This window comes from Triturus cristatus, chromosome 2_1 (assembly GCF_964204655.1).
Source record: "Triturus cristatus chromosome 2_1, aTriCri1.1, whole genome shotgun sequence".
Classification (NCBI taxonomy): Eukaryota; Metazoa; Chordata; class Amphibia; order Caudata; family Salamandridae; genus Triturus; species Triturus cristatus.
The window spans coordinates 26271330-26299327 of NC_140581.1; the positions used below are offsets into that span (position 1 = coordinate 26271330).

A 27998-nucleotide genomic window follows, 5' to 3' on the forward strand; every position below is an offset into this window, starting at 1 on the left:
TCTCAGTAAAACATGTACATCCAACAAGGGCAGAGACTGTCAGTTGATTCCTTTGTGTTCTACTGCAGCTTTCCAGAGTGTTCCAAAGGACTACTAGAGCGCTAACCGTCCTACTTATGATAAATGTATGGCACACCTGAAGCCATCTTGCTTGGATTAAAGTGGTAACTCTTAAAACATTTAATTTAAAAAGGAACAAAATGAGGGGGTTCATTTTTCCATAAAAAGTATGATTAGTGCTGCAGAAAGAAAAATTAGGGCACATTTTGAGTGACTTCTCAAATCCTCTTCTATTTCATTAAAAAATTCTGACATGCAGACTGAAACATGCACTTTCAATACCAGCAGCAGTTTTCCCTGGTGAGCAGTAGCTTTACTACAGTGATCTAATGAGCAAAAAGAGTGCTAACATTCTGATTTTATGGCAAATGTGTGACACATTTGAATGCCTTCTTGATGGAATCAAAGTAAAAAACTGAAAGTATTTCCTACTGAGGAGACTGCAGTAAATGAGGAAATTAGGAAACTTCATAACAAATAAGTCTCCCAAGATGGCCACCAGAGACAAAAGAGCCCAAATGTAGCCCAAATATCACCCAGATGTAGCCCAAGTATAGCCCAATGACAGAATGTCCAAGAATGTTCTTAAAAACAACTAGAGCACTTACTGTCTTCATTATGACAAAAGTATGGCACACCTGAAGCCATCTTGATTGGAATAAACTGGTAACACCTAAAACATTTAATTTAAAAAGGAACACAATGAGGGGGTTCATTTTGCCATAGAAATTATGATTAATGCTGAAGAAAGAAAATGAGGGCACATTTTGAGTGACTTCTCAAATCCTCTTCTATTTCATTAAAAAATTCTGACATGCAGACTGAAACATGCACTTTTAATACCAGGAGCAGACTTCCATGGTGAACAGTAGTTTTACTACAGTGATCTAATGAGCAACTAGAGTGCTAACATTCAGAATTTATGGCGAATGTGTGACATATCTGAATACCTTCATGATGGAATCAAAGTAAAAAACTGAAAGCATTTCCGACTGAGGAGACTGCAGTACATGAGGAAATTAGGAAACTTCATAACAAATAAATCTCCCAAGATGGCCACCGGAGACAAAAGAGCCCAAATGTAGCCCAAAATCACCCAGATATAGCCCAAATATAGCCCAATGACAGAAGTGTGCAAAACACTTATTATTTTGTGTTTTTGCAGTGTTATATAGTGCAGACTTGTCAGGTATTGGAGTGCTTTACATGAGCATTGGTTACATCACACAAGAACAAATTCATTTTGGTTGTAGACATGGGGAGACTAAGTGATTTGACCAGAATCACAGAATGTCGAGCTGAAGCAGAAACTTCAACCTGGTTCCCCAGTTGCAAAGTCTGCAGTTCTGGAAGTAACACCACATCCTCTCCCCTAAGTGCAACATTTAATCAAGTTGTCAACTAGATAAAAAAACATAAAGATAACAAATAATTTAAAAGTGCTTTGTCGCTATTTGAAAACTCAGAAAATATGTCCTTATTTTAGTCTTTTAGAGCACTAACCATAATTTTGAAGCCAATAAGACCCTCTCATATATGTAATTTCTAAAGGAATGCTCTAGGTATTACAGTTTTGATTACATTAAGATGATGTCAGGCGTTCCACACTTTTGTAATAAATATAGAATGTTAGCAATCTAGTTGTTCATTAGGATACTGTTGAGAGGCAGAGGCCAGGGGCACGGACTCTGAAAATTGAAGGCAGGTAGGAGGGTGCAAAGGCAACAATTTAACCACACTGAGCAGGCAGGAAGGGCCGTGGAAGCACAACAGACTATGGAGGACAGTGGAAAGGGGGGCAGGGGCAACAAACCAACAATACAGGACTTGCAAGAGAGGCTGTTGGAGGGAAGATCTATTACGGGTCAAGGAAGCTAGGGGCGGTCCCCAGAGCCCCGGGAGCCACCACAGAACTGAGCAGGAGAGTGAGTCAGGGACAAAAGGGGCACCTTAATTTGAGGCGGGGTGCCTAGGAACGCTTGCTCCAAAAATGAAGAAAACAGACATATGAGACATGGAATTGGAGGCAGAATACAATGGCAGTTTAATGAGAAGATGCAACTTCAAAGAAACCGCAGAATAGAGACATAAAGTACAAAATACAGAATCCAGATAATCATACAGCTGTCATGATATTCTCTGTATCTCAATTAATGGACTGACAGAGAGAGAGAGAAAACACATCTATAAATGCATCATGAGAAACAAGTTACACCAAGGAAAATGTTACCTAGGGACACTCACATTTACTCTTAGAGCAAGCATTCCTGCAATTACAATACAACATCTTTTAAATGCAAAAGTAAAGAGAACAATGGTTAAACATAACATGACATTTCATATAGGTAAAATAGAATAAGATACTTCAAGCAAAGCAGAGCAAGACATTTTAAGCAAAGGAAGACAAGAGCTCCCAGTTCTTGGGGAAAACCTGCACAGCCTGTTAACCTACATACAGACGGCGAGGTTGTCCGTCGATATCTGTGGGTGCTCCCTTTTTATATCATTTTGTGGGCTCCTTTGCACGCTACATCTACCTACGTATGCTACCCAAAAGCTTCGTCTGCAGATTTTACCAGACATTTCGTCATTTACCCACTTAATGCTGACAATGGACTGGGTGAAAAGGTCAGTCTCTCAGGCCAATCGCTTATCGTAAGTTCCATAGAGCAAGCAGAAAATAATGGGTGTTGTACAGGAATTCAATATATTCATGTATAAAATCTCCTCAGTTCTCCTAACTTGACGCTCTGCGGTTGCCACTTCCTTAAAAGCGGGAAACCTGCCCAGGAAGCAAGTACCAGTCCAGGATGCAGCCTACTGTATGTCGACAGCTTCAGGGGGATGTTGAACTTTGATACCGAGCACGGAGCACTCGGGTAGGGTGGGGGCTACTAGTTTGGAGCAGAAGGCCTCGCAGACCTGCCTTCAGACTGCTATACACTAAAATTGCAGAGCTATGGTCAATTTAACAAAGAGGCCTACATATTGAACAGAAGGGCCTACACAGGGGTTTTATGCTGGCTGAGTGGTAAGGATGTCTCAGGATAATTATATAGCAACACAGGACCCGCTGGTCAATTTAATACGGCCTACAAATGCGGCTGGCAGGGCAAGGACAAGGGTCTCATACTTCAGGTGTGGACAGAACGGGCCAGGGGCCCCCTGTGATACAAAATCTACCCTCCTTCAAGGCTGTGGCAATGTAATAGACCATTGTGGGCAGAAGGAAGAGGCAATGGTAGTACAACCATACATGCCAACAGACCCGATACAGCCAGGAAACGTCCAATGTTTTTAAGCTCAAATGGGCTTTATTTGATCTGTCTCCTGTCTACAATATCCTCTTTTTCAATGTAACTCAAAGGGGAAAATCAATACCCCAGTTTTTTTTCAAAATCTCCCTCTTACCAAGTTCAAAATGTTCGCAAGTATGGTACATTGGATCATGGAAGGAAATGGGATAGGGACATGGACTTGGATAACAGAGGACAGGAGAGACATGGAGAGGTGCACCAAACTGACCCTGCAGGGCAGGCATCAGGGTTTGCAGCAGCACAATACACCACACAGGGCATGCAGGACGGGAGTGCAGCACAACAATCCATAGAAAGCAAGAGGGAGGGGACAGGACCATGCACATGGACAACAGAGAACAGAGGGGCAAGAGGCAATGGTAGCTAGCTGACCATAATGGACAGACAGGAGAGAAGGCTGCAGCATAACAGACCATAAAGGGCAGGAGGGACGGATCAGGGGCATTACAATGGAACAGACAAGCCAGGAGGGAGGGAGTAGGGGTCTGCACATGTAAACAGAGGGCTGGGGGCAAGGGGGCAGGGCAGGAGCAGCAAGATAGCCATGGAGGTCAGGCAGGATGGGCACTAGAAGCAAGACACAACATGAAGAGCAACAGTGAGACTGTGATGGCATACACACAGACCATGGAGGGAAGGTGGGAGGGGGTCAGGGGCAGCTAACTGACCACACAGGGAAGGTGGGAGGGGCCATGGCAGCACAGAAGACCATGCATGGCAAGTGGGAGGGTTAGTGGCAGCACAATGGCTATGATGGGCAAGAAGGAGGGTGCAGGGGCATGCACAAAGGACGATGGGGGATAGAAGGGAGGGTCAGGACCTGTGCACAGACAAGAAAGTTCAGGGGAAGGGGCCTCACAACAGACCACACGGGGCAGGCAGGAGGATCAGTTGCAGCACAACAGACCAGGGAGGGCAGAAGGGTGTGGCAGTACAATGGACCATGTAGGACAGGAGGAAGAGGATAGAGGCATGGCATGTGGACAGGCAGGGTGGAGGTGGCAGGGACAGGTTACAGTCATCTGACAATGCTAGGCAGGTGGGAGGGGAGTGGCAGCTCAACAGAACACTCAGAGTAGATAGGAGTGGCAGGTCCATGGGACATGGTGGGCAAAAAGGATGGAGCAGGGGCATGCACAAAGACATCGGAGGGCAGGGGGAAGGAGAATAGGGGCAGCAAGCTAAGCACAGAGTTTAAGCAGGAGGTCAATGATGGGGCATAGAATTGGGCAATGGAGGGCAGGAGGAGTGGACTGGTACATCATACTAAATTGAGGGCAGTGGCAGCACATCAGACCATGCATGGCAGGAGGGAGGAGGCTAGTCCATGGATTCACACAACAGAGGATAGGGAGGAGGGGGATGGGGCAGCAAGCTAACTGTTCAGAGAAGGCGGGTATTAGAAACTTTATTGTTTTTAAAACATTTTGTCTGTGCAAACTACTTAAAATATGAACAAGTATGCAGCATAATCTCACTTTTATTCAGGAAGAAGAAGACGTTAGTGACTGTGACTCCGGGCTCACTTGGCAAAAACACCCCCTGACCCTCCACCCCCTATCGCAAAATGTAATGCCCGTGAAAAGGGTAGGTGAACACAGTGTTATATAGAACATAGTCCTGAGAGCACGATTGAAAATGAAAACTAGATATAGTGTATGGTATAAACTATGCACCAAAAAGTGTGATATAAGATGAACCAGGCGTGAAATATAATATGCAATACATTGTGCGCAATGACAGATTCATTGGAGAGCGCGAGATAGCACAGGCACTAGCGCGTGCTATGCGATATGCGCCTTGGAGTGTAATATGCACAGGGCAGTGTTGTGTAACCTAACTAGTCTCTAAAGTTGTAATATAAAATATGTGCTGGGGAGTGTAACGTTGCATATGCACTGTGACAAAGATATGGATCCCAAATTGTAATATGTATGGCATAGCACTGTGCGTTATAACATAGGCATCGAGGAAGGCACGTTAGATGGGGCAATATAACCCGTGCGAAGACAAGTGTGGCATGACATTTTCACGGGGTGGTGTTACAGTGCACATGGGCTAGAGAGTGTCATAGCATATGCACTAGCTAGTGGAATACAATACAGAGGTGTGTGGCACTCGGCAGGCAATGGTGGGTGTAACACAGCATTGGGCTCTGTCAGGAGCGCGCTGTGACTCGCAAGTGATGTTCGTCCCCTTTCCAGAGAGTAAAATAAAAAGTATTACACATCCGGCAGTGGATGTGTGTTTTATTAACTGTGAGGGGGGTTTCTTGCATAGTTTTGGTCGAATTTTTGTCGAATCCCCTTTGAATGGCTTGGTGTGCATGTGTATTAAATGTTCCCGTCAACAGCTACCCATGTTTGTATAAATAAACGACAAGGGTGTCTACCGGGATTAGGCACGGTAGAGCATCAGACATGTCAGAGCTTCACTAGTGGTGTAAATACATTCCACGTGGATTAATTGCATGCATAGTCGCCTTTTAATGAATATCACGCAAATCGTCATGGTGATAGGTACGTACGGTTTGTCCAGCATGTCCTAGGTGTGTCTATAAATATATATTTTTTAAAAATAATAAAAAACAGTGGCCGGCCCTGGGGATTGGGGTCAAAAAAATATAATTAGGAGACAGGCCCTGGGGGATGGGGTCATCAGGGCCAATAAATTAGAATAAGAAGGGGAACCACACAGCCCCCCTTCTTAAAAAAATAAAATAAATAAAAGACTGGCATCGTGCCGGAGGCCATGCCCCCTCCATGCAGCACTCTGCAAACGCGCCCCCAACAGGCATCTCCAGTATGCGCCAGGGAGCTGCGCTGCAGACAGGTGTTCTGAGGCCAAGCCCCTTTTTACACCTCTCTGCAACGCAGCTCTGTGGCGCTTACTGGAGGTACCTAGTGGTCTAGTGTGACCCTAGGGACCCTTAGGATTCAAGGGGACTTAATCTCTCAACTTAGAACAGCCACAGGGCGCGTTTACACAGTGGTGAAGGGAGGGGACGGGGCCTGAGGTGACGTGTGCAAACACGCACCATGGCACGTTTTAAATTGGGGATATAATTTCCCTTCAATACTGAGGGCCCCTGGGGGCTAACTAGCCCACCAAGTGCTTCCAGTAAGCGCCACTGAGCTGCATTGCAGAGAGGTGGTCCAGGCCGTGCCACTTTTTACACCTCTCTGCAACGCAGCTCTGTGGCACTTACTGGAGGTACCTAGTGGGCTAGTTGGACCCTAGGGACCCTCAGGACTCAAATGAACTTAATCTCCCAACTAAAAACGGACACAGGGCGTGTTTACACAATGGTGAAAGGAGGGGACGGGGCCTGAGTTAACGTGTGCAAAAACGCCCTGTGGCCTGTTTTAAGAGGTAGTTTTAATCCCCATGCCCTATTATATACTAGGGGCTTATAGAGGAGGTAAGGCTAATCACAGGGGGACCCCAACGCATAATGTTCCCTAGTGTATGTAGGTGTTTTCACTGTATTCTAAGTGTCTTTTAACATAGCACTGGCTCTAGGACTGGTTAGTCAGACTCAGTTACCACCAGTATCCGTCTGAAAAAGTTGAGGGTACAGGATGATTTTGCAACAAGGCTTCTTTCTGCTCTTCTTTTTGTTCTTTCTGCACATTATCCTTCTTCCTGCACTTATCTTCGTATTTGAGGACTTCTGTTGCTTCTTTCTGCACTTCTTTTGTTTCTTTCTGTGCATTTTTTCTTCTTTCTTCACATGTCCTATCTCTGTAGGCATAGTTAGAAATTAGCATTTAAAAAACCTTTGAAATTAACAGAAAAAACCATAGGTTTCAGGCACGTTATAGTTAGGAATTAGCATTTAAAAAACCTCAGAAATTCACTGAAAAAACCATAGGTTTCAGGGGTGTTATAGTTAGCTGGACTTTTCACTTGTACAAAACCATTGAAATTCCCCCGTTATAGTTAGTTCAGCTAACTATAACTCGCGCGCCCGCAATGCACTGCTGATGACGTCACATATTACATCACTCATGACATGGTCAGTGACATCACTCATGACATCACTGATGACATCTCAAATGACATCACTGATGACATCACTGATGACATCATCCTTGTGATAGAGTGGCAGACCTCCTCTCACCCTAATATAACCTTTGATACACACATTCAAAAATAGAGACTAAAATTTTCAAAACAATGGACATACCAATACCAGTTACAACAACCTCTTCAGTAATTCTAAGATCCACATACACATCCACTCATTCACCAACAGTCCAATACAGTCACTCATACATGTACTCACTCATCATATGTACTCATACACCTATACATCCTGTTACACAATGCCACTCATCCATAGAGTTACTCACACACATAGTCACTCATGCTAATAAAGAATCAAACATACATTTACTTGCATATACAGTTATACACACACCACCACACTTACTTCTACGGAAACTTACACATACTTAGTCTTTTAAACAATCACTTATAGAAACACATACTTATTCATACAGGAACTCTTTCAATCTCTCACTCTCACATATACTCACATATATACACCAATAGTCACATATACTAGTTTAAAACATATGTAGTTACTCATAAAGACACTATTGAGACAGTCATTCACTCACTAACACACCCATACACACACTCATCCACCCATACAGTCCTGCACACATACTGTGTTCAACACATACAAACAGTGAGTCACTCATTCATGCACCTATGCACTACGTAATACCCCCACCGAACCATGCAGACACTCAGACTGATACTCAAAAAACCAACTAATAACCTATATAGACACCCATGTAGCTACTCACCAACCCATGCAGCCACTTATACACAAAGTGAGAGACTGATACAGATATTTACATATTTAAACATTACTCACTAAGCCATGTATTCACTATGATACACTTAATCAGTCAGTTACACAATCAATTTTTCAAAAACAAATCATCCATTTAGACACTTATATACCCATTTATTTTTCCATCGACCTTGAGATATACATATATAAAACATATTTAATTTTCAGAATAACACACATTCACTGGATGATGTCATCAGTGATGTCATCAGTGATGTCATTTGAGATGTCATCAGTGATGTCATGAGTGATGTCACTGACCATGTCATGAGTGATGTAATATGTGACGTCATCAGCAGTGCATTGCGGGCGCGCGAGTTATAGTTAGCTGAACTAACTATAACGGGGGAATTTCAATGGTTTTGTACAAGTGAAAAGTCCAGCTAACTATAACACCCCTGAAACCTATGGTTTTTTCAGTGAATATATAGATAGATATAGATATATATATTCACTGAAAAAACCATAGGTTTCACACACGTTATAGTTAGGAAATAGCATTTAAAAAACCTTGCTAATTCACTGAAAAAACCATAGGTTTCACACATGTTATAGTTAGCTGGACATTTTACTGATAAAAAACCAATGAAATTCCCCCGTTATAGTTACTGTAGGCAACTATAACTCACGCGACCGCAATCCTCTGCTGATGCTAATACTGTATTTAGACACTTATTTGCCCATATCTTCTTCCATTAAATTTTAGCTATACATATATTACAAATATTTTTTTTTCATAAAGACACATATGTCATCAGCAGAGGATTACGGTCGCGTGAGTTATAGTTGCCTACAGTAACTATAACGGGGGAATTTCATTGGTTTTTTATCAGTAAAATGTCCAGCTAACTATAACATGTGTGAAACCTATGGTTTTTTCAGTGAATATATATATATATATATATTTTTTTTTTATTGTGCCCCTTTTTTTTTGATTGGCTCTATTTGGATGGAACATAATGCAATTTGGCTTTGCTTATCATTGAAACCTGTTTGTCTATGCACCACAACCTGGCCAAGGGGAAGGTGTCACGTGGTCTCTAGAGTAATTGCCGACATCTTTAAGTTAGCATGAGCACACAACACTCGTCTTTATTTTTGCAAGACTGTTTATGCCTTTACATGAGAACTCACTGCTGTGCTCATTCTCTGTCTATTCCTGGATTTTGGTCTGATCATTGTGAGCATGGTCAATAAACACTGACTTTTGTTATTATGTTCTGGTCAGGCCCTATCACTTAGACAAAACATACCAATGTAGCTGTTTCTGCTAGAGAATCGTACGTAGATTTTATGAGGATGCATGTTTAGGGAAGACGAACTTGGAGAGGGACCTTTCCAGGGAGAAGAGCAACCCGCACCTTTGATGTAGAAATAAGATCTATGGCCTAAGGTATGGTTTCTGCTGACAAAGCCCAGAGATCTTCTATTATATAATAATACTTCTGCTTACCAAGGGCAGGTGGTTAGGCCATATAGTCCTTTATCGACTGTCTCTATAAAATGATATCTCCCTTTATGATATATGGCCTTGCTGCAATGCTAACTGTATTGATATAATCCATTTTGCTGCTGGTGCTGGCTTGTATACTGCATTTTAGAGCACTTTAGTTAAAATAAGTATTTTAAACTATTTTCATGTCTCTGTCAGATCTTATTGTGGAAAACTACGAGAGTGTGAGCGAAAAGGTGTGTCTTGTTACCGCGATTCCTGAGAGATCTGGGAGTGTTGTGTTCTGGGGTGTCTAATCATTGGTTTCTCTGTTTGTGAGTAGGAGAGCTAGTGAGAAACTATAGCTAGTCGGTCCTGGACTCGTGGGCATTAAGGCGGTAGGAAGGCTTAGCCCCTATACACCAAGGTCCCATAATCCTGTGCATAGTTCTGCATATGTGCAGAACCCCTGCAATAGCTTCAGGAGGAGCGTGACTTGCCCAGGTGTTTGACCGACTGCTATTCCAGCATGGGCGAAAGGAAGGAGCCACGCAAGGTTCTAATTGGGGCCTGTGATAAAACAGACCCTAGAAACCTAAACACTATGAATTAAAGCCTATTAAATACTAACTGATGGGTCGGGAGGAGAGCAATATAAAAAACGGGTGGGTTTATTTTTGTTTCTGTCTTTTTTCTTGATTTCATGTCCTGCATGACAATACTTCACTCGCCTAAACCACTAGGCTTGTATGACCTGGAAGCACTCCAAAGACTAAACAAACCTTGTGAGACACCCCCTGGGAACCCATCCTTTTAACAGCACCCTTTGGAAATCGGCCCGAGTCGAGAGGGGTCCTTGAAGACTGAAGAGACCGCACATCTTCAACCAAAGACCGGGTGAAAGCTAAAAGAAGAGGAATTCTTAGTTTCACATTTCTGTTAACTTTCTTACTTTATTTGGTTGTCAAGGCTAGAAAGACACCTCACGCCTCACCACAACTAGTATCTAAACAGACTGTATACCCAGAGAAAGAAGAGCAGATGTATTAACCCTTAATCTGGGTGGAAAATTACAATTTACCAGTGGATGAGACTTCCAGCCGTCCAAGAGGGAAGAGAAAGAGGTAACAGAAGATTAGAGACTCACATCAAGCTAAAAGTAATTATACAAGTAAACACCGATGTTCCAAACCCACTTGTCTTGTTTTGTTAAACGCAGGCCAAGCAACACACCCCTATTTTTGAACCACTGGAAATTGCATTCTTCCATTCCCACAAAGCCCTCCACAACACAGGATCAGACTACCTCAACCACCGCCTCTCATTCCACTCCCCCCAGAGATCCCTCTGCTCAACCCAGCTCTCCTTAGCTATGGTGCCACGCATCAAGAAAACCAGAACAGGGGGATGGTCCTTCTCCTTCCTCACAGCCAAAGCATGGAACACCCTCCCACACCACCTCCGGCAGATACCAACACTCTTCAAGTTCACGAAGGACCTCAAGACCTGGCTCTTCGACTGAACCCTAATGAACAACCTGGAGCTAAGCACCCCCCACCAGCACCTTGAGACCCTACGGGTGAGTAGTTGCTTTTCACCAACACTTGATTGATTGATGGGTGTGCATGCAAGGGGGGTAAGGGCAATGGAAAATCTAGGTGAGATTTATCAAGCCATACCAGGCTGCCTTGCATTAGTCTACCCCAGGGAGGCATTCCATGGGTGGAGCAAGGGTGTTCCACGCACCCACCCATGGATTATGGCACATTCCCAGCTTTACCATTAGTGGTAGACCTTGGAATGCATCACAATGCTACGCTTCCCCAAATAAGGCGGAACAAGATGTTCATGTGCCGATGACACACAGACTATCGTTTCTCTGTCATTGGCACAGAACCATTAAGCGGCTTTTCTGAACCTGGGTTGAGTAGAATTTCCTTATGGATCAATAAGTAGTCACTCAAGCTCAATGGTAACATGACTGAGGTCATGGTTCTGGGTAAAAATGCCTGTCTTTGGGGCCCTAGACACTAGTTGGAATTCTTAGGGACCCTGCTCAGCCCGTCTCCTAATTCTCATTTGCCTGCGGAAATCTGCCTCAGTTTCTCACTTGCTACAGTAACGGCATTGACTTAGGCTCACTAAGAGTGTTGAATTTAAAGTGTTGTGCTTTATGTTCAAGGCCAAACAATACGAGAACTGGCAGTCCATTACCAGCATACTTGTTCCTTGAGATCATCAAATCGAGCTTTTTTTCCTGTACCGAGGTTCCGTTTAACTAGCATAAAAGGCTGCTCTTTCAAGTATCTTCGTTTGAAATGTAGTAACCTCTTCTGGAAGCTTAGAAATTGTAATTTATAATGACCTTTCATAAATGCCTGGCAATTTTAATTAAATTTACTTGGACACCATACTAGCATTTGCTCTGCACTGGGAAACTCTTCTGGGTAGCTGTGCTCATTACAAGACTCATAATAATGAGGAGAAATATGTTTATTTCTCCTAATTTATTCCCTTTCTAAGTCTGCAGCATTCTGCAACATAAATAGAAAGAGGAATTCACTTCTCAGGACTGTTTCTGTGCAGAAAGGCATTCCTTCCTACTCAAAAACAATCCCGCCTACAACGAAGACACCCTTGCACCAAGACGCAAGGGTGCCTGCGTTGGTGCTAGGCATTCAAAGGTTTGCCAGCACTAGGAAAGGGAAGGAATGTCCAGTATAATTTTAAATACAGCGCTTTCCTGCCCCTTCTCTTACATGCAGCGCAACACATTGCAGCAAGGTGGCTTCCTGCGTGCACTGTGTGAACAAATTATAAATATAGACCGAAGTATTTAACCTCTAGGTGGCAAGCATACATTCACTGTGTGGTCAGAGCTTACCAGCTGACACCACACAGTTCAATCCTTGGATGGATAAATAAAAGTGGTTATTTCCTTTCCTGGGAATGGAAAACTAATGGTGCTAGGCAGTCTAACTACCAGCTGTTTAGATTGATTGCCAAAAAGCCAATCAGAGACGTTTGAAAGTAAAGATGAGCTCTGATCGTTTTAGGTAGTTTAGATTGCTGATTCAGTCAGAGTTGCTTCTATGTTAAGACCATTCTGATTGGCTGCTGGCCCTTGCCCATGGGCTGCCTGTGATTGGATAGATGAGCTGGGACTATTCCCTGCTATTGCTGCAGTCCATGGCTTGCGGAGAGATTCCTTCCATGGCTTTTCCTGTCATCTGAAGTTGTGCTAGAGTAGGCATATTTTCTAGGCTGTCCAAATCTAGACAGACACTGATGCATTTTGCTCATCCCATCCCAGAGCTATACAGAAAATGAAAAGGAGAGCATCACTAGCCTTGAAAGTTGACTTTTTATGACATGCAAGCATACACCTCTTCTACATAGAGCCTTTTTTATTGTTCCTATCCTTGTTTTCTTAAGTGGTCATTTTATTTAGATTTGTTCTGAAAAATCAGTAATTATGTTCTATGTTCTCCACTCTTTAGGGCTACCTTGCAGTCCGTTATTAATGGCCTGGTCTTCGTCTACGCCGTGGAGGAGATTAACAGAAACCCTACTCTCTTACCAAACCTCACGCTGGGGTACCATTTATTTGACTCCTGTGGAAGTGAGATGAAAGCTCTTCAGAGCATCCTGAGCATCATGTCCCAGCAAAGCGAGCCAGTTCCAAACTACAGGTGCCACAGCAAGGGCACCCTGGTGAGTTTCATCGGAGACACGTTCTCATCAACGACCTACTCCATGGCCCAACTCCTGGCGCTCTACAAGTACCCACAGGTAGGAGGATGCTTTACTTAATCTCTTTTATTATATTTTTTGAGGGGGGAGTCTAACCTCACCTGCCGCAGACATCAGAGCTTTGATATTTGCATATGACATCATGGTCAAGATACAAAACCTGCCAAGAAACTGACAAGGTGCCAATTAGACAAACCCATATCCTGTAACCTTGGGCCAGATATCTCAAATTCCAAAGTTCTGCTGCTCGTCTTGTAGATCCTGTTTCATCCACAGGGTCATATTGCAGGGGCGCAGTTGGAAGTGGAGGTCATTCTTCAACAGATGGACCTTTGTGTGGTTGCCTTGAGTCAAGGGAGTTAGTAAGAATTTCGATTTTAGCATTTGTGTAGCCCATTTGGTTCCACAATAAAGACAAGGGTTCAGAAACTAAGGGTAAGTGGATTTATTACAGCTTGATAGACAATCAGTAAACAGGCAAAAAAAAAAAGGCATTATGGACATGAATCCTTACATCAAGTAAATTAATCAGCCGCGGCCCGTGGGATGGTAAGGCGGGGCGGGGGAGGGGCATGGTGGGGGGTTCTAAAAACCGGAATATGGATAATTGCAGGTAAGTAAATAATTAAATAAATAAAACGAATTTCGTAGCGCGCGCTGTACCGCATTTTGTGATGCAGGGCACGCTACGAAATTCGTTTTATTTATTTAATTGTTTACTTACCTCCAACTATCCATATTCCGGTGTTTAGTACCCCCCACCCTGCCCTTCCGCCGCCCCGCCTTTCCGCCCCATGGAACTCCCTCCACGGACCGCTGCTGATTGGCTGTACGTTTATGCTGAATAGCATTCTTTCCCGAAAATTACTCCATCTCATTGGACACATATGGCACTCCATTATCGGAGGCAATTTTTTTGAGACAACCTTCCCTCATAAACAACTGCTGTAAAGATTTAATATCAACATACGATGTAGGCTCCTACATGAAATCTACCTCCCACCACTTGCTGTAGTGATCCACGATAACTCAAACATACTTGGATATTTGTGGTAAAATGTTGAATGGATCTATGAAATCGATAGCCAATTTTGACCACTCCCAGAAAGGTAACACACTGGGCTGTAGTGTCATGGTCTCAATCTTCCTGCTTTTGTCACTATTAGCACAAATGACACATGTTCTAACATTGGCAACAATCTCAGAGTCCATACCAGGCCACCAATAACTCTCTCTGATCTTCCTTTTAGCAATGGTTTGTTCCAGATGACCCTCATGTTGATCAAAATAATCTTGTGTCTTAACCCACTGGAGGGAATCAACTTATCAAGTCCAATCAGCATTCCATTCTTTTCAACCGACAATTCATCAGCCACCTTGACATACGTCTGTAATCCAAAAGGAAAAGACTTCTCTTTAGGCCATCCCTGTGTCACCCGTTTGTTTACACATACCAGAACCTCATCTTCTGCCATACTGTAATTCCACTCTTCCTCAGTGACTGCATTACCCTTGCATACATCTGCACTCGCTATCAGGCACTCTCTTTCCTCTTTACCCTCTCATATATCTGCACTCGCTATCATGCACTCTTCATCCTCTTCATCCCAATTAATAGGCTGACCTTGATCATTGATGGAAGATCGCTATAAATAATCTGCCTGGAAATGCTTTCCCCGGAGATGTATTCTGTGATAAAATCATTTAGCAACAGTTTAGAAGTTAGGGACTTATTCACAAGATTTGCCGCTTAGCCGAATTTTTGTTGCTTAGCTGCATTTTTACCAAACATTGTTACATGGTGTGACTCCTAAGATGGCAGGTGACCTTATTTAAGGTTGACTAGTTGTACATCTCTTCTTATTCCACAGTTAAATTTCTCCTCTTTTTTCCTTTTTCTATGTTTGCAGAATTCTGCAGCACAAATAGAAAGAGGAAATCACCTGGATTGATTAATTTTGTGCATTAAGGTGTTCCTTCTGGCACAACATAAATCAGTTCTGGAACACAAGCAACCTTGCACGATGGGCAAGGGTGCCTGAGTTGGCGCATTGCAGCCATTGTGTGCCAACATAGGGGAATAAGACAGGACTGTGCCCTATCTTATTGATAGTGTGCGTTCCTGCACTTTTGTTTTGTCGCAGGGCAGAGCAGCAAGGCTACTCGTAGAGCTGTCCAGCAGCAAACCTGTCAGGCATTGACAGGCAGCGCCTACCTCATGTGCAGCATCAGAGGTGGTCTGCCAAACTACATCTCCCAAAAGGCCGTCCTTCTGGGAGTGATCACACAACGTTTAAGTCACGTCCAGCACATGGAGCGTTGTGCGTGATTCTATGAGGGAACCAGGAAATTCGGTGCAGGGTGGCCTCTCTGCAAGCTAACCTTCTATTTTCACGTGCCTTTCGTTGTGCGCACGCTAACTTTGGGTGCTGTTTTCCCGGAACATCCCTGAGCCGAGTCCGCTTGGGGAGTTCTGTTTGGGATCTACGTTCTGCTCGGACGAGCAGGGGCTAATTGAGTTTTTTTACTGTTCCGTGGCTGCGGCAGGAAATCATCGCCGGCGGATACCTGGCCATAGTCTTTTTACATGACAGGAGACCACGGAAGTCAAGCTGGACATTTCCTCACGACTTCAGGAGAACCAGTAAGTTTCCGTGTTATTCCAGAGAGAGTTCATCGACTGAGGTATTGAATTTGATATGAGACATTGAGTGACTATTGGAGATGGCGATTGTGTTCTTTTTGCCCCTTGCGTTTCGGCCATGTTCTTAGCAGGGTACCAGAATTGGATATGGGAGCATGGTTACTGCCACACCTATGCAGTCAGCTTCAACCTTCCTAACCGTGACATATTCTTTCCTGTCAACTTGATTTATTTTCTTCTTGCTTTATGGGAATGTGAGAAAGAGTGTGTATGGGTCTTCCTGTTCTTTCTGCTTTAAGAGAGAGGAAGAAGAGATTGGAGTTCTAATTGGGTTGTGTCTCGTTTATAGGTGTTTATTCTTCAAGGTAAGAGAAGGTATCTTACCGAGTATAGAGGACATTTATTGCAGCCAAGGTAGACATATGACAGGTATTTGACGTTCGCTAGTGAGACTTTATGAGTGTAGTCAGTGTTGTAGAAACCTACTAACCATTTGTTTTCTGTTACAGGTATCCCTTTCCCTGCTGCTCCTACCCTAATCCCTATCCCTCGCCTGATCGCCTCAATACTCTGGCTCTATTTAGTCAGAGTTGGGGATGTCAGGAGGTGGACCCCTTTGAGCATCGCCCTGATCCTGAGAAGACCTTGTGGACGCGACAGAATCACGTACCACGAATACACTCCTCCCGGTCAGGGCCATTCGCAAAGATGGTGTCTTTGGATGATGTCATGCAAGCACTGGTAGCAGTACAACAGGAACTAGTTACTTCCAGAGCAGAGACAGTAGCTCTAAGAGAGCGGGTGGATAGACAGTCTAGGAACCCATTTGATGTCACAACAGCAACCCCCCAGATTCAGGTGACTGTTCCGCCCCCCATTTCTTTGGCTAGTCCTGAGAGGTATTCCGGCAATCCATTGGAGATATAAACATTCCTGACACAGATAGCTTTACACTTCTCCTGTAAGCCGGCTTCATTTCCTGAAAATCTTTCACGGGTGGCTTTTGCCATCTCATACCTGACTGGAGACGCAGCCAACGGGGTGGTGCCCTTGGTCAGGAATGACGATCTGTTGCTTACGGACTGGACGGCGTTTTGGAGGGAATTCGAGAGAGTGTTTGATCGCCGGGCTACCACGTTTAGCGCAGATAGAGAGCTATTGGCGCTCCGACAGGGTAGAAGAGAGCTGATGACCTACGTGACCTACGTGACTGCCTTTAATCGTCTGGTAGCAGAAACCGCCTGGCCAGAGGAGAAGAAGATGTCGCTCTATTACCAGGGATTAAGGGATGACATGAAGGACGTGCTAGTGCCTACCCACTACGTGCACCGACTTAATCAACCTCACATTGAGGTTAGACCATAGGTTGGCAGAAAGGGGAGGGGAGCGTAGAAGAGGAGAGAGAACTGGAGTCGGGGTGGAGTACGACAGCAGTCCCGCATACACCCCTAAAGAGCCAGGACATGAACCCATGTATGTGGGAGCTATTAGGCTCCGTTATCCAAGACCGAGAGAGAGAGTCATAGAGACCAATGACTCTGCATGTATTGTGGGAAGAAGGGACACTATGTAAGAGACTTCCCATTGGAACTCAAGAAAAGGAATACTTATTATTCCAGTAAAAAGATGGCAGTTGTGGCGGTGCGGTCCTCCACTAATGGAGACTCCACTGAGACAGAGATCCCTCTAGAAGAACCACACGAGAGGAAATGGAAATTATTAGTGATCACCGAGGTAAAAAGCAAAGAATCACACATATTGCTGTCCATGATCCTTAGGACAGGACAACAAAGACACCAGGTACGGACAATGATAGATTCCGGAGCCACAGGAAATTTCACAGACTGTGGTTTGGTACAAAGACTGGGATTACAGAGAGCAGCTAGTGAGAAGCCTGAAAAGGTGTTGGCAGTAGATGGCACCCCGTTGAAGTCAGTTTCTATCACAGAACACACAGAAGTGGTGGAACTGGCTCCAAAGGGGGACCCTCAGGACCACGTTGAGGATCTTACATTAAACATCATTGAGGCACCACAATACGAGGTCATATTGGGCATGCCATGGTTATGGCAAGACAACCCTACCATGGATTGGAGACTGAAGACCATAAGTTTTTACTCAGAGGAATGTATAACTCACTGCATGAGAAACATATACGCACACACCTTGGCTCTGGCGCGGATATACCACGTTGCCACTACAGCAGAGAAAGAGACAGAATTGCCTCCGGAGTATGCCCTATATCTAGAGGTATTCTGTGAGGTCAAAGCAGAGGTCCTAGCCCCACACCGCGACTATGACTGTCACATAGACTTGGTTGCAGGAGCAACCATTCCATCATGCAGAGTCTATGCCTTGTCCGAGACCAAACAATTGCGTGAAAACTTGGATAATTTCATTGATATAGGCTTCATTAGACCCTCTCGCTCCCCAGCCGCTTCTCCTCCTTTCTTTATTGCAAAAGCTAATGGAGAGCTATGAACGTGCATCGATTACCGCTTGTTGAACAAGAACACGGTGGTGAATCGATACCCGCTTCCGCTCAATCCTGTTTTGCTGGACCAGGTGAGGGAGGCCAACATTTAACCAGGCTCGATCTAAGAGGGGCCTATCACTTGGTTCGATACGCGACGGGGATGAGTGGAAGACAGCATTCAAAACACATTATGGGTAGTTCTAATACCTGGTTATGCTGTTCGGGTTATGTAATGCCCCGGCGGCATTCCAGTTCTTCCTCAACGACGTGCTCAAGGAATACGTAGATCGAATTGTGATCATATACATCGAAGATATTTTGATCTATTCATCCTCTCAGGAACAACATGTGGGACACTACTTGTGGGGGGCGCAGCATCCAATCACTGTATACTCGGACCACAGAAATCTACAGTTCATGAAGACAGCTCGACACCTCTCACAGAGACAGATGCGGTGGATGCTGTTCTTCGCGGAATATGACTTCATCATTACGTTCAGTCCAGGATCGGAAAACAAAATAGCAGACTCGTTGTCCAGACAAGGATAAAAAGAGAGTAATACACCTCGACAAGAACTCACTGAGGCGATCGTAAGTCCTGAAAGAGTGCTATGCGTGGTAACCGTGGAGCAGTTCCTCAACCAAATTACTAAACATCAATCCCTAGATCAGTGGCAACAGTGGGCAGAGCAAAGTAATCATCGAACTCTCAAACATGGAGTCCCGTTGCACGACAATAAACTGTACTTACCTACCCATGCACTTCGATTGAAGGCTTTCAACTGGTCATGACGCAGTACTTGCTGGCCATGCCGGACATAAGAAAACGCTACACTTACTCCAACGTCACTTTTGGTGGGAAAGGATGGCTAAGGACGTCGTACAATGGAGATTGCAATGTGAGACATGTGCTTGTGCAAAAGGGGAACAAGTCAAGACCAAGGGGAAACTGATGCCTTCGCCCACATCTTCACAACCATGGCAGACGATCAGTATAGATTTCGTCATAGGATTACCAATTGACCAGGGGTATAACGTAATACTTGTTTTCATAGACAGTCTCACAAAATTGGGTCATTTTATACCTTGCAAGAATCTTTCTACTGAAGGAAAACAGCTCAGTTGTTGCTATCACACGAGGTTCGCTTACACGGACTCCCTAGGGTCATTGTATCTGATAGAGAACCCCATTTTATTGCTAGGTTCTGGAGTATGTGGTACAAGACACTTCATGTGGAAGCGGCTCTGTCAACCAGCTTCCACCCGCAAACCGATGGGCAAACAGAGCGACTGTGTCAGACTCTAAAGAAATTCCTGGTGTGCTATTCCAAAGAGGCCGTAGAGTCATGGGTGTCCTTACTATGGTTGGCTGAATTGTCCTATAACAATGCTTGGCATAGCTCCATCAAGGAAACACTGTTCAGGGCCAATACGGGGTTCCATGCCACCACCCTGTCTCTGGCTATACCTAGTGAGGTAACGAACCACCCTACAGTTATAGCACAAGTAAAGCCTCTCCAGAAAATACACAGGAAGATACAGGTGAACCTGGACCAAGCCAAAGGGTCATCCAAGAAATGGGCAGATCAACATTGTCAAGAGGGACCTACGTATCAGGTTGGGGATCATGTGTGGCTCTCTACCAAGAACATCTGTTTTCGGATGCGCTGCATATTTCATCCCCGGTTCATCGGCCCGTATACTGTTCTCTGCAGAATCAATCCAGTGGCATACAAACTGAAACTGCAAGCTTCTCTGAGGATTCATTCAGTGTTCCACTTTAGTCTACTGAAACCAACAAAAAGTGCCAGACGCAGAGCGGTGCCTCCTGTGGTTAGGGATGGCCAGCTGGAATACGAGGTGCGGCGCATCCTAGACTCCAGATACCGCAGGGGTCGGCTGTGTTATCTTATTTCCTGGAAAGGGTATCTATCTGAAGACGACTCCTGGGAGCCATGCACTGGGGTGCACACCCCCAGGGTGGTGCGGCTCTTCTATTCCCATAATCCCGGATAGCCTGGGTCTAGGAGGCGCATGGGAGGAGAGCATACTGTCAGGCATTGACAGGCAGTGCCTACCTCATGTGCAGAGTCAGAGGTGGTCTGCCGAACTACATCTCCATTTAAGTCACGTCCAGCGCACAGAGCATTGGGCGTAATTCTATGAGGGAACCAGGAAGTTCGGTGCAGGAAGTTCCCGGAACATCCCTGAGTCGACTGGGGAGTTGTGTTTGGGATCTACATTCCACTTGGACGAGCAGGAGCGTATTGAGTTTTGTTTACTGTTCCATGGCTGCGGCAGGAAATCATCGCCGGTGGATACCTGACCATTGTCTTTTTACATGAAAGGAGACCACGGAAGTCAAGCTGGACATTTTCTCCCGACTTCAGGAGAATCAGTACTGGTCCGTGTTATTCCAGAGAGAGTTCATCGGCTGAGGAATTGAATTTGATGCAAGACATTGAGTGACTATTGGAGTGGGTGATTGTGTTCTTTTTGCGCCTTATGTTTCGGCCACATTCTTAGCAAGGTACCAGAATTGGATATGGGAGCATGGTTACTGCTGCACCTATACAGTCAGCTTCAACCTTTCTAACTGTGACATTTTCTTTCCTGTCAACTTGATTTATTTTCTTCTTGCTTTATGGGAACGAGAGAAAGGGTGTGTGGGGGTCTTCCTGTTCTTTCTGCTTTAAGAGAGAGGAAGAAGAGATTGGAGTTCTAATTGGGCTGTGTCTCGTTTGTAGGTGTTTATTCTTCAGGGTGAGAGAAGGTATCTTACCGAGTATAGAGGACATTTATTGCAGCCGAGGGAGACATATGACAGGTATTGGACGTTCGCTAGTGAGACTTTATGACAGGTATCCCTTTCCCTGCTGTTCCTACCCTAATCCCTATCCCTCTCCTGATCGCCTCAAAAATTTGGGTTTATTTAGTCAGAGTTGCGGATGTCAGGAGGTGGACCCCTTTGAGCATCGCCCCGATCCTGAGGAGTTCTTGTGGACGCGACAAAACCTCTTAAATGAGGCCCCAAGTGTGTTTGCACCATTCCTATGACCAGGTGCTTACTGGCGTTAAATAACTGCCTCTAATTGGACTTAGCTGCATTTTTTTCCCTTTAGCGACTTACAAAGAAATCCTTGTAAATATTGGGTTGTGTGTTTTGTGGGAGTTTTTACCTGGGAATGCCTACCTTGCTTCTCACTTTCAGTAAGCCACGCTAACAGAAGTGGCACTAGGAAAAATTAATGTTAAAGCTAGGAAAATGATGCTAACTAGAGTTAGCAGCAACTTGTAATTACGGCGATAAAAAAAGCTGCTGTAAAGTCACAAAATTGACGTTACAATGGTGATAAGTCCTTGTGAATATGCCCCTTAGTCTGGCCAGTCTCAGTGTATGAACCCTGATGACGGTCCCACCGAGTATATTCACTAATGGCTTATGGTATGTTTTGAATGAAACTTTTCTCCCCAAGCAAAAAACACTTGAAACGTTCCACTGTCAACAGCAGGCTTAGAGTTCTTTTTCGATGACTGAACAATCCTTCTAATTTTCCTTCAGAGACCTTGACACAAACTCCACGGTAACTTCAATATCAGATCTATTCTTTTGGGCTAACGTGGCTCCCAACCCTTCATTACTCACATCAACCATAACAATACATTCCTTTGGTGAATCAAAAGGGGTGAATATTCCGTCTGTTCTGCTGTCTTGCTTAAGTGAAGCAAATTCCTCCTGAAGTGCGTCACTCCACTCAAACACCTTCCATTTTTGAGTATGTCTCATAAATTTGGGAAAAACAAATTTCAATTCATTTTACTGATTACATAGGACTCTATAAAACATTAAACTAGGAGCCACCATAGTGGGGAGAAAAATAGGGAATTGATAAATGGGGTTACTAAGTACTCAGTATGTAGCCCATCTTGCAAGTGACTTCCTAAGAAGGGCTCTTTGTTGTTATACCAGCACCTTGCACAACTCTGGACAGGGCAATAGACACTTCAAACTCACAATGTGTGATCCTGGGCAGGTGTCTGCATTTTCTGAGGCTGTGGTTGTATTGCCTCACTAATCCTATCCAGGGCCCTCTACTCACTGACACCCTATGTACTCCTAGGCCCGCATCAAGCTATCACAGGATCTTCCAATTTTGCCATAGGCTAGTCCAGAGCTGTGATACTCTGACCATGTTTAGTGACTTGAGTCCCTCTTTCTCAATCTTTGCATGCTCCGTTTGTGGCTACCTCAACTGTATACTTCTGGAAGTGTGGCAAGTTAGCCATCGAAGTCTTGCTATCATTTTGTCCAAATGTAGGAAACGACCTGGCAACAGTGAGAATCAGGAAAACCCTCCTGGAAGTCCGATAGTGATTTTTTGTGATTCAATATTAAAGAATACTTCTAGATTAGTTGACGTCTTCTTGCTCCCATACATCTCTAAACTCCCTTTGTACAGCAGAGACTATATGGACTTTTTAAATAGGATAAACAGTATTCCGTGGAATAAAGAGTACATCATGGCAACAGTGGATGCCATATCTTTACATACATCCATAAAACATGAGGATGGTTTGCAGGCCAGCAAATATCATCTAAGATCTGGATCAATTAGCCTGATGGAGCATTCACACATGTTATCTTATGTTAATTTAGTTTTATAGGGTGCACAGCTACCCAAAAAGGGTTTCCCTGCGCCAGCCTGAAGAATGGAAAAAGATGCAGTGTTATTGGTTGAACAGCCATGTCTTTAAACTTTTGTGGAATTTTGCAAAGTTTGTTTCATTGCAAAGGGATGTAGGAAGAGTATTCTACAGAATAGGGCCAGGACAAGCAAAATAGCGGACACCCATCCGAGAGAGTTTAACCCTGGGCACCAAGAATTTTCCCTGAGTCGTGGAACGCAGCAGGTGTGTAGGTTTGTAAGGCAGAGATAAGGCTTGCAGGTTCTGGGGAGCAGTACCACACATGCTATTAGAAATAATGTAATTCTGTTTAAAGAACCATATTTTCCCATTTGATGGCAATTACTATATTCAAAAGTTGGGAATGGCCATGGGCACTTCATTTGCCCCAACATATGCGAGTCTGACCATGGGGTACTGGAAGGCTGAGACAGTCGGATGGACATCAATGCCCAGGCTCTCAATAGGTGATTTTACAGATATGCCTCATCGATCTGGGAAGGTGAACAAAATCGAGCTGCAAATCTTTTTAAAATCACTTGACAACAATCCTCAAAAGCTGAAATTTAGTTACGAATAAGCACCAGCGACATCAACTTTTTAGACATCGGCCTCTATACTGAAAACAATAATGACCTGTACAAAGTACATAGAAAGCCAACTAGTTGTAAAAGCACTATTTTGCAAACAGGGCACATCCAAATGCTCTAAAATGGAAAGTGTCATATGGACAATTCTTAAGAGTAAAAAGGAATTAATCAGAGTAAAAGAATTTTGAAAGTCAGGTAAAGGAGATATACCAGAGCTTTATAAGACGTGGATATCCCATTTCAGTAGTAAAAGATGTCTGGAAACAGGCAGGACCTATTGATCCCCAAGAAAGTGGAAGCTCCGACAGAAGAAATGATGATTAGGCACATCATGGACTTCAACAATTCAGAAAAGGAAATCAAGATATTGATTATAAATAATTGGAGAATTTTGAAGGGAGATGAGGATTTAAGACCACACTTATCAGACATCCAAACATCACATACAGGGAATCATCATCACCAGGTGATATCCTTATTCGGAGCTGAATGACCAATCAAATACAAGAGTTGACCAAGTGGTTATTGTCTAAAAAACGAGGATTTTACAAGTGTCAAAAGTATATAGCCTGTGTTGTGGGTGACAATGGAAATGTATTTCTACTATCTGATGGATGCACTTAAAAGATCAAAGAAACTTCCTCTACTCTAGCACATACGTACAATCTACAACAAGGACTTTGTACACGTGATCGCGAAACATATCTAGGAAGAACATAAAGATGATAGGAGTGGTTCATGCTTCTATGGAATTCAACATATACCAGCAAATCCTAGAGGCGGAGATCACAAACTTTTCTCAAGGAGAGAAAAATCAATATGGATTATCATGATCAGAACTGAAACACCATTGGGTCCAAACACAGATCCCGAACTTTACATCCACCTTTAAGCTCTGTAGAGTCAGTATCTATGATGATCCTGCTGTTCTACATAACAGTAGGGGTGGGCGGAATTTGCTTAATCGAGTTACGCAAATCTCCACAAAAGCACTTAATATTCTCCGCGGACACGCGCAAATATATCGTGAAGACGCGGAATTGCTTGCCCCTCCTGTTCGCGATGTGTTTTTGCGTGATCGCGTCGCCAACTTGCCCATGCGGCCATCTTGTTTTCACTTGTACCGCCCGTTCGCAATGCCTATTTCCTGTTCCAGGTCACGTATTGCATGCTCCCGCCTGTTCGTGATGAGCATTTCCTGTTCAGGAACGCGTATTTCGTGTTCGCGACTTTTTGTGTGTTCGGGGGGAAATATCGCGCAAACTTGCCCACGCGGCCGCAATGGGCGCGGCCATCTTGTTTTTCACTCTATTCTATAGTTCTGGGCACTTTTTTTTTATCTTTTTGATTTATTTTCTATCTCTCTATTTTCCTGATTCTATATTTTGAGTTTTTTTTACTACCTTTTTACTCTTTTGCTATAACTTGCTTTTCTTTTACCTACTTTTCCAATTCCTCCCTTTTCTTTTCCACCCCGCCCCCCCCAGAGTCCCAGAGCCATGGCCAAGGGAGAGGGCAAGTACAAGGGCAGGGGCAGGGCTGCTCGCAGCCACAGCCACGACCGCCTTCCCTGCGAAAGGCGGCACCCAGATGGGGTGCATGCATGGGCCTTATTTGGTGAGGCGGAGGTGGCCGCACTTGTTTTTTTGATCCAGCGCCACATTCCCTTAACCCTGGCAGCAGGCGGCAGGACTGGGCCTGGGTATGGGCTCCGCTAGCGTCGGCAGCAGTGGGGAGAGGTGCGCTGGACAGTGTTTCACTGCTCTGGTGAGTAGATATTTAATATTACTACTTTGTGTTCTTCTGCTCTGTGTTATATATTGCGAATACATTTTTTCCCCGAACAGCAAGAACGCTGCTGCTTACATTGCAGGTAAATTACTTTTAAAAATCTTCTGTGATTGGTATGACACAGGTGCTCGGCGCTACTAATCTTACTTGTTTGAAACTTTGCGCTCGCTTGGCATGATTATGTAAGAGTTTACTCTAGAGAACTTAAGTTAGGTAATGCTAGATACACTCTAGTCCTTCCTTTGTCCTCCTGCAACTAAGAAGAGATAACGGTGGATTGATAGGCTTAGTTTAGTTACTTGTTATTAGTGGGTACGTTTTTTAGTGGTCTGCGTGACGCATCCTGTCACGTCACATGTTGCTAAGTGCTGCTTACCCCTGTCCTTAGTAGAACTTTTTGTAGTTTGTTCATTGAGTGGTAATATAGGCTTATTATTTATCACTAGCAGAACACCAGCAGGAACCAACCAAATCTACACTTTGGTGTTTGCAAAAACGTATGCATGTGTCCTTCATTGCATTTTTGTAAACTTAGTGAACAATTGGCCCATCTGGAATAGGTGGGCTAGGTCAGGTGGTACGTAGGCTTAGTTAGTATTTTGGAATCAGAATGGAACACTGGAATAGTGTCCATAAATAAATTAAATAATAACAAGACGGACCACGGCGCGAATCCCGCAATACCACTAGTTGACCAGATTTAGATAGGTCAATTTTATTGCAGTTGTTGTTTCCATAAATGCTTTTTGTGAGCATTTTAAAATATATTTCATTTGTTTCACACCAATCATCCATGTTTGTCTCTTTCTTTCTTACATCTTTCATGATTAGCACCCAGGGGCAGGAAGACAGGATCAGAGTCGGCGGGAGCTGGGGAAGATGCCTCCCAGGGCCAGGAACGCTCCTCTACCGAGAGCTCTGCTGCTGGCCCCAGTAAGTCCTCCTAATTCTATTTTTTACAAAATCTTCTCCAATGTTCAATCTAAACAATCATTTTCTAAATTCTTGTTATCCCTGCCTCTAACTGCCTCTGCTATGACTCTACTACTACTACTATTAGTCTGTCTGTAGCTAAGCTTGCCCAGGTGGCCAGTCTTTATTTTAAAGGTTTTAAATAAAACTCTGATTCACCAATCTCTTTAGCCACTGAGTCCAGTCCTTTGGGTTGTCTTCTTCTAGTCCTCTTAATCTTGAGGCTTTTTGAAAATTCCCACCAACAAAATTCCCAACCAGATATTTAACTATTTTTTATAGGATACTAGTACATACTACTACAGTTGTAGGGATTCTGCACATACAGAACTATGCACAGGACGTTGTTGATTGGAGGTTGGACCTTCCTCATACCTCACCCACAATCCCCTGACCGACTAGCTATAGTGTCTCATTAGCTGCGTCTCCATGAACCGTCCGAATAAACCCAATGATTAGACAACCCAGAACATAACACTACACTGCCGACCTCTCAGAGTCGTGGAAGCAATGCACACCCTTTCGCTCACTCACTCGTTTAAGTCCACAATCCACACCAAATACCACAGAGTCTATGTAAGTTCAAAAGGTTTATTTTTAAATAACAAGCTCTGTACATTGTTCTATAATGCAGTATACTAATAACTATAAGTGCCAGCACCAACAGCAAAATGCGTACGATTCAAACAATAAACATCGTTACAACTAAAAGTCCAGAGAAGAAAAAAGTGGAAATCATGATAACTGAACAGTGGTTGAAGAACCACCCTCCCCTTGGCAGGAATATAGTTTATATAAAATTATAAATGAAGATCTCTGAGCGAATTCTGGGGGACCCTTCACCTTAGAAGAGCCTATAAGTACTGGTTACTTCATAAGGTCTGCAAAGCTCTCTTTCGTAGAAGGGAATCTCCTGTCTGTAATGAGAAAAATGGTGCGCATTAGTATATTGCAAGCATTTCTCAGCCGTGCCAAAAGTGTAGCATGTTATGGCTAAGCAAAATGGACTGACCACCAGAACTCAATAACAAAGTTGCTTGTTCTTCGAACTTGTACGCAGCGCTCAGACAGTAGCAGTATGTGCTCATGTGGGCTCAAAGGCTTCTTAGTTCTTACACAACAAGCTGCGAGGTAACGTGCACAAAAATAAAAGACACAAAGCTAAAATGCTTGCGCGGCTCAGGTTAACTTATCAAAGAGACTGGCATGACCCTAGAGACCATAACACTACTAGTGTCTACTCTTCTCTAGTAGCACCAGATTTGTACTAGTGATGTCTGTTGTATATGTATGTGTTTAACTTTTGTTTGTATCTTGCTAGTGAAAAAGAATAAATAGGGGGAGGTGTATATGACATCTTAAAAATGTGCAATGTTTTTTCTAGGCATGCTAACAACCACCTGTGCGGGG

The 27998-nt window shown here is 43.9% G+C and overlaps 1 protein-coding gene across 1 annotated transcript in view; it reads left to right on the top strand.

Annotated features, from left to right (window-relative positions):
* The window catches only part of LOC146863641 (extracellular calcium-sensing receptor-like), a 157088-nt gene that overhangs the window by 22608 nt on the left and 106482 nt on the right, over nucleotides 1-27998 (top strand). Inside the window, exon 2 of the mRNA XM_085636647.1 lies at nucleotides 13177-13468. Within this exon, the coding sequence (XP_085492773.1) occupies nucleotides 13177-13468 (292 nt within the window). The remainder of the gene's footprint in view (nucleotides 1-13176; nucleotides 13469-27998) is intronic.